This window comes from Oncorhynchus tshawytscha, linkage group LG26 (genome assembly GCF_018296145.1).
Source record: "Oncorhynchus tshawytscha isolate Ot180627B linkage group LG26, Otsh_v2.0, whole genome shotgun sequence".
Taxonomy (NCBI): Eukaryota; Metazoa; Chordata; class Actinopteri; order Salmoniformes; family Salmonidae; genus Oncorhynchus; species Oncorhynchus tshawytscha.
The window spans coordinates 42514453-42533619 of NC_056454.1; the positions used below are offsets into that span (position 1 = coordinate 42514453).

The following is a 19167-nucleotide window of genomic DNA, read 5'->3' on the forward strand; positions in this document are numbered from 1 at the left end:
TTCTGCTAAATTAGTTATGCTAATTACAGAGCAGTTCTCAGGGGAGAGACGCACTAAATGGCTTTAAATTATTTCCGGCTGGAAAGAGACACAGGGAACACAACAAACACCCAATACCAGCCCTGCGACAACAGCAGCAACAACAGCAGCAACAACAGGCTAATAGAATTAAGTGCCCCACAGCAGCCAGCCAACCACGCGCCTTATCAGCACCCCGCCCGAATCCCATCGGCCAATAGGGAGGGAGATACGGAGGGTGGGAAAAGTTTGGTTAACTATATAAAACTTTGTTCACTTAAAATACCCTTGACACATGGACAAGCACTTATATGGACAGAGAAGTACAGGGATGCAGGAACTTCTAGAGATAGTTTCCCCTCTATGAAAAATTAGTTGTGATACACAGATGTGTCCACATACCTACCCAGGCACACATTATTAACAGCATACATTAGAGCTGCACAACATTATTATCTAGGTAATGCTCTAAGACTAACTGAACTGAGCGGTCTGCTGGAGTGAAAGGGGGTGAGTCTGTGTGTGTGCTGTGGATATTGCACATCAATATCGCAATTTAGATACAAATTTGATTAATTGTGCAGCCCTAGCACACATCAACGTTAAGGATTCACCATATTCAACACACACTTATCTGCATCCCTTCTGAGATGTGCAGCTGGGAGAAGTGGACAGTTTGTGTCTTAAATTAGCAGGTGACCACGACACCCAGCTGGCATACAGTGGAACACTAACATACTCAACACCATCAGACGGGGGGCAGCATGTGTGTGAAAGAGAGAGCCGACAGAAAGAGAGAGAGCCGACAGAAAGAGAGAGAGCCGACTGACAGAGAGAGATATGACAGAGAGAGAAAAATAAAAAATAACAATAATTGATGGAGAGAAGTCATGCAGAAGAACAGCTCCTGACTTGTTATAACTTTCTGGTTGTTAATCTCTCTGGGATATGTGGGACGGTAGCGTCCCACCTCACCAACAGCCAGTGAAATTGCAGGGCGCCAAATTCAAAACAGAAATCCCATTATTAAAATTCCTCAAACATACAAGTATTTTACACCATTTTAAAGATAAACTTGTTGTAAATCCAGCCACAGTGTCCGATTTCAAAAAGGCTTTACGACGAAAGCACACCAAACAATTATGTTAGGTCAGTACCTAGTCACAGAAAGCAGAAAGAGATAAAATGAATCACTAACCTTTGATGATCTTCATCAGATGACACTCATAGGACTTCATGTTACACAATACATGTATGTTGTTTGATAAAGTTCATATTTATATCCAAAAATCTGTTTACATTGGCGCATTACGTTCAGTAGTTCCAAAACATCCAGTGATTTTACAGAGAGCCACATCAATTTACAGAAATACATAAACATTGATAAAAGATACAACTGTTATGCATAGAATTTTAGATCCACTTCTCCTTAATGCAACCGCTGTGTCAGATTTCACTTCACGGAAAAAGCACACCATGCAATAATCTGAGTACAGCGCTCAGACAACAAAACAAGCCAAACAGATACCCGCCATGTTGTGGAGTCAACAGAAGTCAGAAATAGCATCATAAATATTCACTTACCTTTGATGATCTTCATCAGAACGTACTCCCAGGAATCCCAGTTCCACAATAAATGTTTGTTTTGTTCAATAAAGTCCATCATTTATGTCCAAATACCTCCTTGTTGTTCGCGCGTTTAGTACACAATCCAAACTCACGAGGCGTGGGCAAGTCCAGGTGAAAGTTCAGACGAAAAGTCATATTACAGTTCGTAGAAACATGTCAAACGAAGTATAGAATCAATCTTTAGGACGTTTTTATCATAAATCTTCAATAATGTTTCAACCAGAGAATTCTTTTGTCTGCAGAAATGAGGGAAATGGAACGCAGCTAACTCTCACGTGAGCGTGATTGATCAGCTCATGGCACCCTGCCAGACCCATGACTCAATCAGCTCTCATTCGCCCCCTCCTTCACAGTAGAAGCCTCAAACAACGTTCTAAAGACTCTTGACATCTAGTGGAAGCCTTAGGAAGTGCAATATGACCCCATAGACACTAGATATTCGATAGGCAATGACTTGATAAACTACAAACCTCAGATTTCCCACTTCCTGGTTGGATTTTTTCCTCAGGTTTTTGCCTGCCATGAGTTCTGTTATACTCACAGATATCATTCAAACAGTTTTAGAAACTTCTAAGTGGTTTCTATCCAAATCTACTTATACTATGCATATATTAGCAACTGGGCCTGAGTAGCAGGCAGTTTACTCTGGGCACCTTATTCATCCAAGCTACTCAATACTGCCCCCCAGTCCCAAAGAAGTTAAGAGCGAGTGACACGATTAAATTAGCAAAAGATGTGTAGGTAATCAAATTGTACAACTGAAGATCAACACAGGAGGTAAATATTGGTCTTTTAACTCACTCTGTCAATCTTCATCATGGTAGCTAGCCAAATTCAAATATGTCAGCTAGCTTACTGTCTAGCTCCAACTGTTTACTGGTGGTAACCATAGCAACATGGCCACTGAGGCAGCGCCAGCAGCAGAGACCGAGACTTTCCCCCCTTTTATTTTTGAATACCCAGCAGAAATCAAATCCGAGAGGGGAAGAATGAATTTTAAAAGGAATTCTGAAGGAGAACCCAGAAACTTTGTTTGCCAATTGCTCACAAAACAGGACTGTTACAAACCTGTTGTTTTACACAGACCACACTACTGCCTGGCATACAGCTGTAACCAGGCATTTCAGCTATACCACAAAGAACGGCATCTGCAAAGGAAGGCAAATCCATATTTTTGAGGACAGCAATAAGGACCAGGAAAACAGGTTTCGGATGGTAAACATGGACCATGACAGTGGTTCTGGTACAGGGCAGTGAGGTTGCACTCTGCTCTTTTGTGCAGGACGTCCCCACTAAGGAATATGGCGGAAAGCAAAAAAGACAAGGACAGCACTCTGACCTCTCCCATCACCTCAGGCACCCCAACTGCAGGACTATCCTCCCCCCTGCCTGCCTGCCTGCCTACAACCACCAGAGCCAAGACCACACTACCATCAGCCTGCTGAGAGACAGGCTGGCTTTGTTAGATGTATGGGTTACTGAGCTGAAGGAGCAGCCCCCCAGCTATACCACCATCAGCCCAGACACAGAGCTTCTACAGGACCAGATCAACCAGTGCATGACCCACCTGAAGAACTCTGTCCAGGAGCTCAGAGAGAGCCTTACCACCGCACTTGAGGTGGTAAAGGCCACCATGAGGAGAGAGCTGGTTCAGGTAAAGGAGGAGATGGCAAAGGAGTTGTCTGTCATCAAGAGGGTGCTACAGCACAGAGAGCAGACTGTAGAGACTCCTAGAGAGAAGCTGCAGCTCCTCACCACCCAACAACCCCACCTTTATCCAACCCCCCCATACCGACGACCCTTTACACACACCGGGCCCAGCCTACTACCCTGCACCAGACCACCACCTCTACCAGACCAGAGAGGAAGCCCCACGGCCCAGACCTGCCCCCCCCCTCCCCCTCCACAGGGCCCAACAGCAGGATCAGCGCAGCTCCTCAGAGGACATCACAGGACAGGAGAACCCTGTAGTACTGAGTGAGATTAAGCTCCTCAAATACATCTGCACTAAAACACACACGGACGCATGTGCACACACACACACACACAGTACTAAAAGTTTACTTGTTCAATGAATAGGAATATATACAGTATATACACTGCTCAAAAAAATAAAGGGAACACTTAAACACCACAATGTAACTCCAAGTCAATCACACTTCTGTGAAATCAAACTGTCCACTTAGGAAGCAACACTGATTGACAATCAATTTCACATGCTGTTGTGCAAATGGAATAGACAACAGGTGGAAATTATAGGCATTTAGCAAGACACCCCCAATAAAGGAGTGGTTCTGCAGGTGGGGACCACAGACCACTTCTCAGTTCCTATGCTTCCTGGCTGATGTTTTGGTCACTTTTGAATGCTTGTGGTGCTTTCACTCTAGTGTTAGCATGAGACGGAGTCTACAACCCACACAAGTGGCTCAGGTAGTGCAGCTCATCCAGGATGGCACATCAATGCGAGATGTGGCAAGAAGGTTTGCTGTGTCTGTCAGCGTAGTGTCCAGAGCATGGAGGCGCTACCAGGAGACAGGCCAGTACATCAGGAGACGTGGAGGAGGCTGTAGGAGGGCAACAACCTAGCAGCAGGACCGCTACCTCCGCCTTTGTGCAAGGAGGAGCACTGCCAGAGCCCTGCAAAATGACCTCGAGCAGGCCACAAATGTGCATGTGTCTGCTCAAATGGTCAGAAACAGACTTCATGAGGGTGGTATGAGGGCCCGACGTCCACAGGTGGGGGTTGTGCATACAGCCCAACACCGTGCAGGACGTTTGGCATTTGCCAGAGAACACCAAGATTGGCAAATTCGCCACTGGCGCCCTGTGCTCTTCACAGATAAAAGCAGGTTCACACTGAGCACGTGACAGACGTGACAGTCTGGAAACGCCGTGGAGAACGTTCTGCTGCCTGCAACATCCTCCAGCATGACCGGTTTGGCGGTGGGTCAGTCATGGTGTGGGGTGGCATTTCTTTGGGGGGCCGCACAGCCCTCCATGTGCTCGCCAGAGATCTTCAGACCCCTTGTGAGACCATATGCTGGTGTGGTTGGCCCTGGGTTCCTCCTAATGCAAGACAATGCTAGACCTCATGTGGCTGGAGTGTGTCAGCAGTTCCTGCAAGAGGAAGGTACTCCCTGTATATAGCTCCACATTGATCTGGTACTGGTACTCCCTGTATTTAGCTGCACATTGATCTGGTACTCCCTGTATTTAGCTGCACATTGATCTGGTACTCCCTGTATTTAGCTGCACATTGATCTGGTACTCCCTGTATTTAGCTGCACATTGATCTGGTACTGGTACTCCCTGTATATAGCTGCACATTGATCTGGTACTGGTACTCCCTGTTTATAGCTGCACAATGATCTGGTACTGGTACTCCCTGTTTATAGCTGCACAATGATCTGGTACTGGTACTCCCTGTTTATAGCTGCACAATGATCTGGTACTGGTACTCCCTGTTTATAGCTGCACAATGATCTGGTACTGGTACTCCCTGTTTATAGCTGCACAATGATCTGGTCCTGTTACTTCCTGTATATAGCTCCAATCTTCTGCATTTTATTCCTTGTTAGTTAACATTTAATTTTGCATTATTATTTTCTAAACTAAAGTTTCATAAGCAAGCATTTAATTGTAAAGTTCACACCAGTTTTATTTGGCATGTGTGATAAACCCAATTTGATTTAGTACCTGAAGTTAGGAGCTGAGGCCCACTCCAGAGCCAGACAGGCCAGGTCCACAGCTGCGTACACCAGCAGGAAGAAGATGGTTACAATGCTGGCGATGGTGTTCAACTTCCCTGTGAACACCACCAACTACAGATGGAGAAAAGGAGAGAGAAGAAATAGATGAGGGAGAGAGAGAGATGGAGGGGAGAAATAGTTTCTCCTCTGACATCCACAACAAAGTCAGTGAGAGTCAGTCTCCTCAGTTCTCCCCTTTAATAAGAGTATTAATTAGCTATTAACTGAGCCGTCAGCCATAGGACAGTATGGGCAACTTCTGGGCCTGCCACTGCATCATTGTCCTGTCCTGTCTCTCTGTGTCAGAGTGAGATCAGATCAGTTGTCTTCATGTTGTATGTCCAGTCCATATAAACCCATGGTAATCACCAAGCTCTTCTGAGAGGCTGAGCTATCACTAACATCACACAGCCCTTTACAAAAGGTCAGAACACAAAGATAGAGGGGCTTCTAAATCAGTCCCAAGGTTTCCCTCTTCCTCAAATATCATCTGGATCACTTTGAATTGATGCATGACTTGTCTCTATAGCCATCTCCCTTTTGGCCCAACACCTTTCACCTTCCTTCCTGACCTCCCTCGCTCCCTTTCTCTCATCTGTGAGATTGTTTAACATGGAGTGAGATTAGAATCACACTTGTGTCATCAGTGAATCATTCAAATGGCAGAGAGAGAAAGAGCAAGTGGCAGAAAAGAGGGGGAGGACTAGTTAATGAGCTCTGATACAGGCTAATGATTTCACTCTAATTACTCCCCCACTCCAGTGTAGAAGCGGAGCGAGGGATGAGAGAGGAAGACAAAGACCAGCCATTTAGACTTTAACACTAGCTTCTTGAAGAGTATCTGACTAGCCAGTCATTATCAGAGCTCTCTCCACCTCCATCTATTTTTTCTGTCTCTTTGTATCTTTACCCTCCCATCTCATCTCCTTTTCTCATTATGTCTTGGCCAATTCTCAGTACTCTCAAAGTACTTCCCTTCTCCTCTCTCCATCTATCTTTTTCCATTTACCCTTCTCTCTACTATATCAATCTACCTTTTCCTTCATCTGACCTGATCAGAGATTATTGATCAGGTGAAATCAGACCTATTCTCTCCTCTGTGTCTTACCTGTACTAGGAACCAGGAGAGGAGGACAGACACCCAAGGGTTCCCATTGTGAGATGTCTTCTTAGCTGGAGACAACACCGTGCCTGCAGATGGGGGAGAGGAGTGAGCAAGAGAATACAGTTAGGTTGGAGTCATTAAAACTCGTTTTTTAACCACTCCACAAATTTCTTGTTAACAAACTATAGTTTTGGCAAGTAGGTTAGGACATCTACTTTGTGCATGACAAGTAATTTTTCCAACAATTGTGTACAGAGAGATTATTTCACTTATAATTCACTGTATCACAATTCCAGTGGGTCAGAAGTTTACATACTCTAAGTTGACTGTGCCTTTAAACATTCCAGAAAATGATGTCATGGCTTTAGAAGCTTCTGACTCAAATGATGTCAATTAGCCTATTGGAGGTGTACCTGTGGATGTATTTCAAGGCCTACCTTCAAACTCGGTGCCTTTTTTCTTGAAATCATGGAAATATCAAAATACATTTCCAACTGCCTGAAGGTACCACGTTCACCCGTACAAATAATAGTACGCAAGTATAAACACCATGGGACCACGCAGCCGTCATACCACCAAGCTCAGGAATGAGACGCGTTCTGTCTCCTAGAGATGAACGTACTTTGGTTCGAAAAGTGAAAATCAATCCCAAAACATCAGCAAAGGACCTTGTGAAGATGCTGGAGGAAAACAGGTACAAAAGTATCTATATCCACAGTAAAAACGAGTCCTATAATCGACATAACCTGAAAGGCCGCTCAGCAAGGAAGAAGCCACTGCTCCAAAACTGCCATAAAAAAGCCAGACTACAGAGAGGACATGGGGACAAAGATCGTACTTTTTGGATAAATGTCCTCTGGTCTGATGAAACAAAAATAGAACTGTTTGGCCATAATGACCATCGTTATGTTTGGAGGAAAAAGGGGGAGGCTTGCAAGCCGAAGTACACCATCCTAAATGTAAAACACGGGGGTGGCAGCATCATGTTGTGGGGGTGCTTTGCTGCAGGAGGGACTGGTGCACTTCACAAAATAGGTGGTATCATGAGGCAGGAAAATGTGGATATATTGAAGCAACATCTCAAGACATCAGGAAGTTAAAGCTTGGTCGCAAATGGCTCTTCCAAATGGACAATGACCCCAAGAATACTTCCAAAGTTGTGGTAAAATGGCTTAAGGACAACAAAGTCAAGGTATTGGAGTGGCCATCACAAAGCCCTGACTTCAATCCTGTAGAAAATGTGTGCGAGCAAGGAGGCCTACAAACCTGACTCAGTTACACCAGGAGGAATGGGCCAAAATTCACCCAGCTTATTGTGGGAAGCTTGTGGAAGGCTACCCAAAACGTTTGACCCAAGTTTAAATTGTTTAAGACAATGCTACCAAATACTAATTGAGTATGTAAACTTTTGACCCACTGGGACTGTGATGAAAGAAATCAAAGCTGAAATAAATCACTTTTCTATTATTCTGATATTTCACATTCTTAAAATAAAGAGGTGATCCTAATTTTTACTATGATTAAATGTCAGGAATTGTGAAAAACTGAGTTTAAATGTATTTTTGTTAAGGTGTATGTAAACTTCCGACTTCAACTGTATGTGAGAGCAAGAGGGAGGAGGAGAAGGAGTAAGATGGAGGGAATTAATGTTTAGGACCACATTTCAGTTGATACATGAAATTAATTAAATTAGAGACTTTCAACTCAAATCCATGCAGCCAAGAACAGGGGATGGAGAGAGGGAGGAAAATAAGAGGATGGAGAGAGGGAGGAAAATAAGAGGATGGAGAGAGGGAGGAAAATAAGAGGATGGAGAGAGGGAGGAAAATAAGATGGAGAGAGGGAGGAAAATAAGATGGAGAAAAATAAGATGGAGAAAAATAAGATGGAGAAAAATAAGATGGAGAGAGGGAGAAAAATAAGATGGAGAGAGGGAGAAAAATAAGATGGAGAGAGGGAGAAAAATAAGATGGAGAGAGGGAGGAAAAATAAGATGGAGAGAGGGAGGAAAAATAAGATGGAGAGAGGGAGAAAAATAAGATGGAGAGAGGGAGAAAAATAAGATGGAGAAAAATAAGATGGAGAGAGGGAGAAAAATAAGATGGAGAGAGGGAGAAAAATAAGATGGAGAGAGGGAGAAAAATAAGATGGAGAGAGGGAGGAAAAATAAGATGGAGAGAGGGAGGAAAAATAAGATGGAGAGAGGGAGAAAAATAAGATGGAGAGAGGGAGAAAAATAAGATGGAGAGAGGGAGAAAAATAAGATGGAGAGAGGGAGGAAAAATAAGATGGAGAGAGGGAGGAAAAATAAGATGGAGAGAGGGAGAAAAATAAGATGGAGAGAGGGAGAAAAATAAGATGGAGAGAGGGAGGAAAAATAAGATGGAGAGAGGGAGAAAAATAAGATGGAGAGAGGGAGAAAAATAAGATGGAGAGAGGGAGAAAAATAAGATGGAGAGAGGGAGAAAAATAAGATGGAGAGAGGGAGAAAAATAAGATGGAGAGAGGGAGGAAAATAAGATGGAGAGAGGGAGGAAAATAAGATGGAGAGAGGGAGGAAAATAAGATGGAGAGAGGGAGGAAAATAAGATGGAGAGAGGGAGGAAAATAAGATGGAGAGAGGGAGGAAAATAAGATGGAGAGAGGGAGGAAAATAAGATGGAGAGAGGGAGGAAAATAAGATGGAGAGAGGGAGGAAAATAAGATGGAGAGAGGGAGGAAAATAAGATGGAGAGAGGGAGGAAAATAAGATGGAGAGAGGGAGGAAAATAAGATGGAGAGAGGGAGGAAAATAAGATGGAGAGAGGGAGGAAAATAAGATGGAGAGAGGGAGGAAAATAAGATGGAGAGAGGGAGGAAAATAAGATGGAGAGAGGGAGGAAAATAAGATGGAGAGAGGGAGGAAAATAAGATGGAGAGAGGGAGGAAAATAAGATGGAGAGAGGGAGGAAAATAAGATGGAGAGAGGGAGGAAAATAAGATGGAGAGAGGGAGGAAAATAAGATGGAGAGAGGGAGGAAAATAAGATGGAGAGAGGGAGGAAAATAAGATGGAGAGAGGGAGGAAAATAAGATGGAGAGAGGGAGGAAAATAAGATGGAGAGAGGGAGGAAAATAAGATGGAGAGAGGGAGGAAAATAAGATGGAGAGAGGGAGGAAAATAAGATGGAGAGAGGGAGGAAAATAAGATGGAGAGAGGGAGGAAAATAAGATGGAGAGAGGGAGGAAAATAAGATGGAGAGAGGGAGGAAAATAAGATGGAGAGAGGGAGGAAAATAAGATGGAGAGAGGGAGGAAAATAAGATGGAGAGAGGGAGGAAAATAAGAGGGAGAGAGGGAGGAAAATAAGAGGGAGAGAGGGAGGAAAAATAAGAGGATGGAGAGAGGGAGGAAAAATAAGAGGATGGAGAGAGGGAGGAAAATAAGAGGATGGAGAGAGGGAGGAAAATAAGAGGATGGAGAGAGGGAGGAAAATAAGAGGATGGAGAGAGGGAGGAAAAATAAAAAAGGGAAGGTGAAGCGCAAAGACAAAAGCAGATATTATAAAACTGGGTGAGATGAAGAGGTGTGTTACACTATATTAGGGGATCCATTACCCAGTGGGTGTAGGACAGTGGCAAGCAGGTTGCACCATGAATGACACACACGATGAGAACTTTAACTTAAACACCTTTAATCATACAGTCACAAGGTAAAAAACAAAACCCATAAGCTAAAATATATGTTTAACCCCTGAAAGGCATTGCTAGTGATCCTGAGCCACTGTCAGTTTGGTTCAGTCTAGTTCAGCATGGTTCAGTCTAGTTCATCTGTTCTGCTCCAGTTACCCACTCTACAGGGGAAACCTGCTTAATACTGCTATTCATCTCCCATATCCACACACAACGCCAGTGAGAAGGGAGAGAGAAGAAGCTATAAAGAGAAATCATAAGGGTGAGGTGGATCGTGAGAAAGAAGACATAGGTGTACCCACCAAACAGGTCGTCCCGTGCCAGGGCGAAGAGGATGCGAGAGGCCCCTATCAGGTTACTCATGGCAGCAGACATGGTGGAGGAGTACACACCAACGGTCACCAACGGGTTCCACACATTAATGTCCCGCAGGAAACTGTAGTCCCTCTGGAGGAGAATACTGAGAGAGGATGAGAGAGAAATCAGATGATATACATGCATATGAAACCCTCCCCCACTCCACCCATCTCTGTCTGTTTTTCTGTCTGTCCCCTCTGTCTGAAAATTAGGAAATGCCAATGATATGATTTGTGTGTGTGTGTTATTTGGTGTGTGAGTGTTGGTCTGCATTATTGTTTGTGTGCCGCAGTTAAACGTTTATGAACCATTGCTTTAAATCAGGCTCTGACATTCTTAATAATGATTCACTTTAAAAATGTTACCATCCACCAGCAGCACACACACAGAGTAGTGAAAACACAAGTCATTTGAGTATGCACGTGTTGGTTGGACCATTGAAAGTTACTCTGGTGTGTGTGTGTGTGTGTGTGTGTGTGTATGTATACATACATACATACATACACGCGTGAGCTTGCGTAATGGAGCTGGTCAATGCTATAGCCTGGTTATTAATTCCTGTGACGTGTGGCAAGTGCAGTATAAATCTGAACAAGCTTGACATTTTAAAACCTGCACTCCAAAACAAAGCCATCATAAAGAGGTGGCAGCCATGCAGAGAGAGAGGGAGAGCAGAGGACAGAACGTGAGTCATGCAGAGAGGGAGAGCAGAACGTGAGACAAGCAGAGAGGGAGAGCAGAGGACAGAACGGGAGCCATGCATAGGGAGAGCAGAGGACAGAACGTGAGCCATGCAGAAAGGGAGAGCAGAACGTGAGCCATGCAGAGAGGGAGAGCAGAGGACAGAATGTGAGTCATGCAGAGAGGGAGAGCAGAATGTGAGACAAGCAGAGAGGGAGCGCAGAGGACAGAACGTGAGCCATGCAGAGAGAGAGGGAGAGCGGAGGACAGAACGTGAGCCATGCAGAGAGAGAGGGAGAGCGGAGGACAGAACGTGAGCCATGCAGAGAGAGAGGGAGAGCGGAGGACAGAACGTGAGCCATGCAGAGAGAGAGGGAGAGCGGAGGACAGAACGTGAGCCATGCAGAGAGAGAGGGAGAGCGGAGGACAGAACGTGAGCCATGCAGAGAGAGAGGGAGAGCGGAGGACAGAACGTGAGCCATGCAGAGAGAGAGGGAGAGCGGAGGACAGAACGTGAGCCATGCAGAGAGAGGGAGAGCAGAGGACAGAACGTGAGCCATGCAGAGAGAGAGGGAGAGCGGAGGACAGAACGTGAGCCATGCAGAGAGAGAGGGAGAGCGGAGGACAGAACGTGAGCCATGCAGAGAGAGAGGGAGAGCGGAGGACAGAGTAGCCTAGTGGTTAGAGCGTTGGACTGGTAACAGGAAGGTTCAAACCCCCGAGCTGACAAGGTACAAATCTGTCGTTCTGCCCCTGAACGAGGCAGTTAACCCACCGTTCCTAGGAAGTCATTGAAAATAAGAATTTGTTCTTAACTGACTTGCCTAGTTAAATAAAGGTAAAACAAGAACGTGAGCCATGCAGAGAGGGAGAGCAGAGGACAGAACGTGAGTCATGCAGAGAGGGAGAGCAGAATGTGAGACAAGCAGAGAGGGAGCGCAGAGGACAGAACGGGAGTCATGCAGAGAGGGAGAGCAGAGGACAGAATGTGAGCCATGGAGAGAGAGAGGGAGAGCGGAGGACAGAACGTGAGCCATGCAGAGAGAGAGGGAGAGCAGAGGAGAGAACGTGAGCCATGCAGAGAGAGAGGGAGAGCGGAGGAGAGAACGTGAGCCATGCAGAGAGAGAGGGAGAGCGGAGGACAGAACGTGAGCCATGCAGAGAGAGAGGGAGAGCGGAGGACAGAGTAGCCTAGTGGTTAGAGCGTTGGACTGGTAACAGGAAGGTTCAAACCCCCGAGCTGACAAGGTACAAATCTGTCGTTCTGCCCCTGAACGAGGCAGTTAACCCACCGTTCCTAGGAAGTCATTGAAAATAAGAATTTGTTCTTAACTGACTTGCCTAGTTAAATAAAGGTAAAACAAGAACGTGAGCCATGCAGAGAGGGAGAGCAGAGGACAGAACGTGAGTCATGCAGAGAGGGAGAGCAGAACGTGAGACAAGCAGAGAGGGAGAGCAGAGGACAGAACGTGAGCCATGCAGAGAGGGAGAGCAGAGGACAGAACGTGAGTCATGCAGAGAGGGAGAGCAGAGGACAGAACGTGAGTCATGCAGAGAGGGAGAGCAGAGGACAGAACGTGAGTCATGCAGAGAGGGAGAGCAGAGGACAGAACGTGAGTCATGCAGAGAGGGAGAGCAGAACGTGAGACAAGCAGAGAGGGAGAGCAGAACGTGAGACAAGCAGAGAGGGAGAGCAGAACGTGAGACAAGCAGAGAGGGAGAGCAGAGGACAGAACGGGAGCCATGCAGAGAGGGAGAGCAGAGGACAGAATGTGAGTCATGCAGAGAGGGAGAGCAGAACGTGAGCCATGCAGAGAGGGAGAGCAGAGGACAGAACGGGAGCCATGCAGAGAGAGAGGGAGAGCAGAGGACAGAATGTGAGTCATGCAGAGAGGGAGAGCAGAACGTGAGCCATGCAGAGAGGGAGAGCAGAGGACAGAACGTGAGCCATGCAGAGAGGGAGAGCAGAGGACAGAACATGAGCCAAGCAGAGAGGGAGAGCAGAGGACAGAACGTGAGCCAAGCAGAGAGGGAGAGCAGAGGACAGAACGTGAGCCATGCAGAGAGGGAGAGCAGAGGACAGAACGTGAGCCATGCAGAGAGGGAGAGCAGAGGACAGAACGTGAGACAAGCAGAGAGGGAGAGCAGAGGACAGAACGTGAGTCATGCAGAGAGGGAGAGCAGAACGTGAGCCATGCAGAGAGGGAGAGCAGAACGTGAGCCATGCAGAGAGGGAGAGCAGAACGTGAGCCATGCAGAGAGGGAGAGCAGAACGTGAGCCATGCAGAGAGGGAGAGCAGAACGTGAGCCATGCAGAGAGGGAGAGCAGAACGTGAGCCATGCAGAGAGGGAGAGCAGAACGTGAGCCATGCAGAGAGGGAGAGCAGAACGTGAGCCATGCAGAGAGGGAGAGCAGAACGTGAGCCATGCAGAGAGGGAGAGCAGAACGTGAGCCATGCAGAGAGGGAGAGCAGAACGTGAGCCATGCAGAGAGGGAGAGCAGAGGACAGAATGTGAGTCATGCAGAGAGGGAGCGCAGAGGACAGAACGGGAGCCATGGAGAGGGAGAGCGGAGGACAGAACGTGAGCCATGCAGAGAGGGAGAGCAGAGGATATGTATGTGTGTGTATGCACATTTTGGTACTTGATTTTTTTATTAACATGTCTGTGAAGGCTATGCCTTTGTATAAACAGGCGTATACAGTTGTTTTTGAGTGTGCGTCCTCCCCTCCATCCCATAATACAGATTATTGATCAGATCATGAAACTGGAATGAGCTGTGCCATGGAAATAAAGAACAGAACGAAGTAAAGCACCTGACAGAAGAAAAACATTTTAGGAGGGGAGTGCAGCTAAATGAGAGCCTGGAGAGACTGGACGTTCATTCTCATTCTACACATCATTTGTTTATTCATACGTTAATATTATTTTGCCATTTCTTTTAAATAAGCTTCAAAACCAACTACAGGGGGGAGAGAGGCAGAGAGAGAGCAACACAGACAGAGAGAGAGACAGGCTGAGGAGTATTAAATGGGATCAACAGCTAACAAGGCCTGTAGATCTCCTCTCCACCCCTCTGCTACTCTTTCGCATTCACTCTACCTCTCAATCTCAGACTCTCTACTTTCACCCTTTTCTCATATTACCTATTGTTTTGCTACATTCTCATTCCTTCTACTATTTTTATGGTTGTTTTTTAATTTCCTTATTAGGATCCCCATTAGCTGTTGCTTATGTAGCAGCTACCTCTTCCAGAGGTCATGGGCAACATAACATGAACCTCCTCATTGTCTTCTCCATCTCTATCCCTGTGTGTTGGCAGGGACAGAGAAAGATACAGAAAGAGATCAGAGACGGACAGAGACCGACAACGAGAGAGATCTGTGGTGGAGCGATAGCAAGCAAATAAAGGATGGATGGACAGAGAGAGCCAAGGACAGGCACTCTGCAGTGGGGTGATTGCAAGGGAACAGAGGTATGAGATGAAAGCAGAGGAGGGCAGACAGACTGAGAATGTTGGACTTGTTGCCTCAATGTCTGGACAAGAGACTAGCACTACGAGCCAGCGAGTGTGAGGGGGACATGAGAGAATTAAACAGCCCCAGGGGAAGCTAGGGAGGAGACAAGATGCTCAAGGGAGAACGGGAGGGAGTGAAAAACAGTACCACATTCTCTAACACAAATAAAAGCCATATGGGGGGGCTGAAAAACAGAAGAAAAAGCTAAGAGATGGAGAGCCTTGTGGGACTGCACAGCTTCCACACACACACACACACCAGGCTGCATGTTGAAGATAGCAGAACAAAAGAGGGAGGCAGATTTAAATTAATATAATTATTCAGCCAGTAATAAATACATAAGCTTCTATAGCAGGATGGGATTAGTCAACAGGTCACTGATGCACAATACACAGAGGTGTACACACACAAAGTCACTCAACCAGAGACACACACATGCACCACACCTGCATATATACACCCTCCAATGTCACTCATCCATAGAGGGAAGTTAAAGATACAACCACACTCTGTAGTTAGTCATCCAGAGAACGAATGCACACACACACACTCTTCACTTGTCCAAAGAAAGAGATACACACAGATCATTCAGGTCTCAGTCCCTAAACAAGATACAGACACACTCACTCTAAGCTTACTGTATGTTGGGGGATTGGGCTGGAAAGTTGGCAATGGGCTATCTGTCACCACTACCTACCCTGTCACACTGGGTTAATATACTTCTCATAGCTGGACAGGAAACAGTCATCATCGTCTTTTACTTTGGGCTCCTATGCACCTTCCCAGAACCATCTAGAACACATACACACTCTAACTGTACACCTGTAACCTATTCAGGTATGCATCAGATGTCATTCTCCCAAAAGGCAGCACTATTGTAGATCTGAACAGCCATTCTTAAATCTCCCTGACATTTATGTTAAGTGAACACAGTGCCTTTTACCAAGAATGCAGAGTAACTAGCTGAAGAGGGGAGCAATTTACTTTGGCTTTATTCAAAGGTTACACCATTTCTGCATCTGTAAGGTTGCATCCAAACAGGTAGCCCAAATCTGATATTTTTCAACCAATCAGATCAGCTCTGAAAAAATCTAATTTGATGTGAAAACTACTAATGTGACTGGTCAAAATATCAATTAGTGGGGAAAAGATCAGTATTGCGCTGCCTGTGTAAACGCTACCTAAGAAACCCCTCAATGTCAGAGTGAAATACAAAGGGAGCTCTTCATGTGAGATGGTGTGACCTCCACCTGTTGGATACTTCTGGGTACTGCTACTAAGTTACTTTTTTTTTACCAAAAAAAGGGGGAATAAAGTCCAACACAAAAAGCTTTTATTTGTTCCCCCCAGTGAAAATCACTTACCCAGACCATGAGACATTCAACCGCTTTCCCTTCAATGAGGCTTTGTTGCTATAGCAATGCAGAGAGTGTCCGTGGTGAAGGGGGGGTCCAGTGTTTGGCATTTAGTAATGTCACTTTGACATGACGTTGACTGATGGCTTTAATGCACATTCTCCCTATTTAATCTGAGTAATCCATTTAGTCTGTCTCTTAATGACACACTGGTGACACATTGACTTTAAAAGTGCAGAAAATTCTCTTTAGTTTGGTGACAGACGTAACAATCCGTGACAAGCGCCAGGAGTTTTTCTGAATAGTGACTTGACTTGGAAAAACTCTGGCCCCTTTTTCTGCAGCCTTACCAATTGTAGCTTTCAACTAAAGGAAATGTGGCCTATTGTTGAAAGACAACCTGTGACCTACCTTGTGACAAGGGTGTAACTGTTTCATAATGTAAATGTGCATTTATGAGAGTTTACCTCTAGTCAAGAATGTTATACAGCCCTTTTAAGTAAATTAGGCTACAATCAATGTGGAATTCCATGGCCAGAAATAACACGTTTATGATTCCAGTAACATGCATGATGAAATGGTGACTTTAGCCCTGGCCAAGGTATCATTATCACTTCCACGGGTCACTGTACTCTTCCACGGGTCACTGTACTCTTCCACGGGTCACTGTACTCTTCCACGGGTCACTGTACTCTTCCACGGGTCACTGTACTCTATGTACAACTGGAGGAGCAGTCAGTGTGTTTTCACATGTACAGTAACTACTAAGACAGTTCAGGATAAGTTTTAGATATGGTTGACACACCATCAAGTACCATAAAAGGACCTTGGAGGCAGTATCATTCATAAACCCTGTACATTTCCTCCATTCAGTCCGACTATCTAAGACCAATAACGTCCCACTCCACTGCATGCCGGGCCCTGTCCAACAGCAATAAAGCAACGCTAAACCAACAGCAGATAAGGACACAGCTAGATAACTGAACACACCGAAGGAGGAAATGCATTCTTGTTATCCTTTGTTCATATCCTGAAGTATGGATTGAAATGGACTCCATTTCCTCAGTGTAAAAAAGAATGTATGCGTGCATGCGAGAGGTACTGACCGGTCCTGAATGCCACTTCTCATGATCTAGATTGTGTAGAAATCAACCACCTATGACTTCATGATCCAGTGTGTCTGATCAACGACTACATTATCCATCAACGACCACATTTACATGCGCAAAGTATTCCACAGTTGCTCATATCTTGCTTACGGTCTTATTCGGGATGAGCTGTTTACATGCACCTTTTGATATCCATGAATAAAGGGAATATTCCTCATTTAAGTTCATATGGGTTAAATGGAAAAGTAACAGAAATCTGGACACTGACTATAGACCTATAACCTCTCACGTGTAGAGGAAAATCATATGAACTCCTACAGAATTAACAATTTCTTGTAGTAGGCTTAAAATGAGATAACATGGGTTACATATGTGTATCGGGAACAGGAGTGGAGAAAAAGGACTTCGGTCTTTCGGCATCTCCGGAAAATGCAAATGCAACTTATATATTTTACACTAACGTAAGCAGACAGTATATCTACCACATATAATATGCACCCAAGGCAAACTGAAGTTTTATCAGAAAGGTGTTTCATCGTTTTCTCAGCTTTTCATTTCCTTAACTGGCCAAACGGATGACAATTGGACATTTTGCACAGGGATAATCTTTTCACCGTTGTGGAGTTTCCTCCACGGTCCCTAACCAAACAGAGAACTTTACCGGTGTTAACTACATTACTAAATTCATTCATTCTATTGATGTAAGACATTCTGGTTAGCACTACTTTAGTGAGAAGCTGCATGTATCTAATTATAGTTGATAAACGGCCTACCAAATGCTGGAAATTATAAGCAGAAATGTATCTAAATTAGGGGTGGAAGTAGCCGAAGCCACTAGGCTATACGGTCCAGTAGGCTACGGTGTATCAGCAAAATAATTCCATCATTTATGGTGGATGGAAATGCGCAGGTATAGGCTACTTTAAAAAACAAACATTTTAAGTGATTTGTTTGATAATCAGATGAAAACATCAACACCCATGATATTCAATACTGACCCTGAGCAGACTGCAAAAACAGTAAACTGGATAAGATGTTTGGATTTATTTATCTGTTATTTTACCAGGTAAGTTGACTGAGAACACGTTCTCATTTACAGCCACGAACTGGGGAATAGTTACAGGGGAAAGGAGGGGAATGAATGAGCCAATTGTAAACTGGGGATTATTAGGTGACCATGATAGTTTGAGGGCCAGATTGGGAATTTAGCCAGGACACTGGGGTTAACACCCCTACTCTTACAATAAGTGCCATGGGATTATTAATGTACTCAGAGTCAGGACACGCGTTTAACGTCCCATCTGAAAGACAGCACTCTACACAGGGCAGTGGGATATTTTTTAAGACCAGAGGTAAGAGTGCCTCTTACTGGCCCTCCAACACCACTTCCAGCAGCATCTGGTCTCCCATCCAGGGACTGACCAGGACCAACCCTGCTTAGCTTCAGAAGCAAGCCAGCAGTGGTATGCAGGGTAGTATGCTGCTGGCATACATGCCACAGTATCCCATCTAAGATCAGCATTTCTCATATCCACGATACAAGCTTTTTCGGGTTATTATAAATGGGATATGATGTTAATATGCGTCAACTCAAAAACAATACTTGAGTATCCCGAATAATAACGGGATTTTGGTGGGCATGTGAACACGGTCAATGAGTCAGCATAATTCCCTTCCCTTTCGATCTGCCAATGTCTGATCTACTGAGGGGGAGAGGGCGAAACAGGCAGATGGGAGGACAGGGAGGAGTATAATTGATGGCTGTATTGATTTCCAATGCATCTTTAAAGGGCCTTTTATGTCACTTTAGCACTTTGGCAACACTTGTGTTAGTGCCACATCAATACTGCACACTGGCACTGAGCTAGAGATGGGAGAGGGAGTGAGAACAAGTGTGTCGGAGAGAGATAGAATTGTAAATGCGAGTGTGTCTCTTTCATTGAATGCAAATGTTTTTGTGTGTTTGTGTGCCTATA

The 19167-nt window shown here is 45.1% G+C and overlaps 2 protein-coding genes across 2 annotated transcripts in view; both read right to left on the reverse strand.

The window, feature by feature from the left end:
• The window catches only part of LOC112225629 (activin receptor type-2A), a 679452-nt gene that overhangs the window by 321995 nt on the left and 338290 nt on the right, over positions 1 to 19167 (reverse strand). The gene's annotated exons all lie outside the window — the stretch shown is intronic.
• LOC112234843 (solute carrier family 12 member 9-like) overlaps positions 1 to 19167 on the reverse strand; it is a 54697-nt gene that overhangs the window by 20917 nt on the left and 14613 nt on the right. Inside the window, exons 7-9 of the mRNA XM_024403151.2 lie at positions 10474 to 10631; positions 6505 to 6587; positions 5344 to 5468 (exon numbers count right to left, since the gene is read on the reverse strand). Coding sequence (XP_024258919.1) covers positions 5344 to 5468; positions 6505 to 6587; positions 10474 to 10631 — 366 coding nt within the window. The remainder of the gene's footprint in view (positions 1 to 5343; positions 5469 to 6504; positions 6588 to 10473; positions 10632 to 19167) is intronic.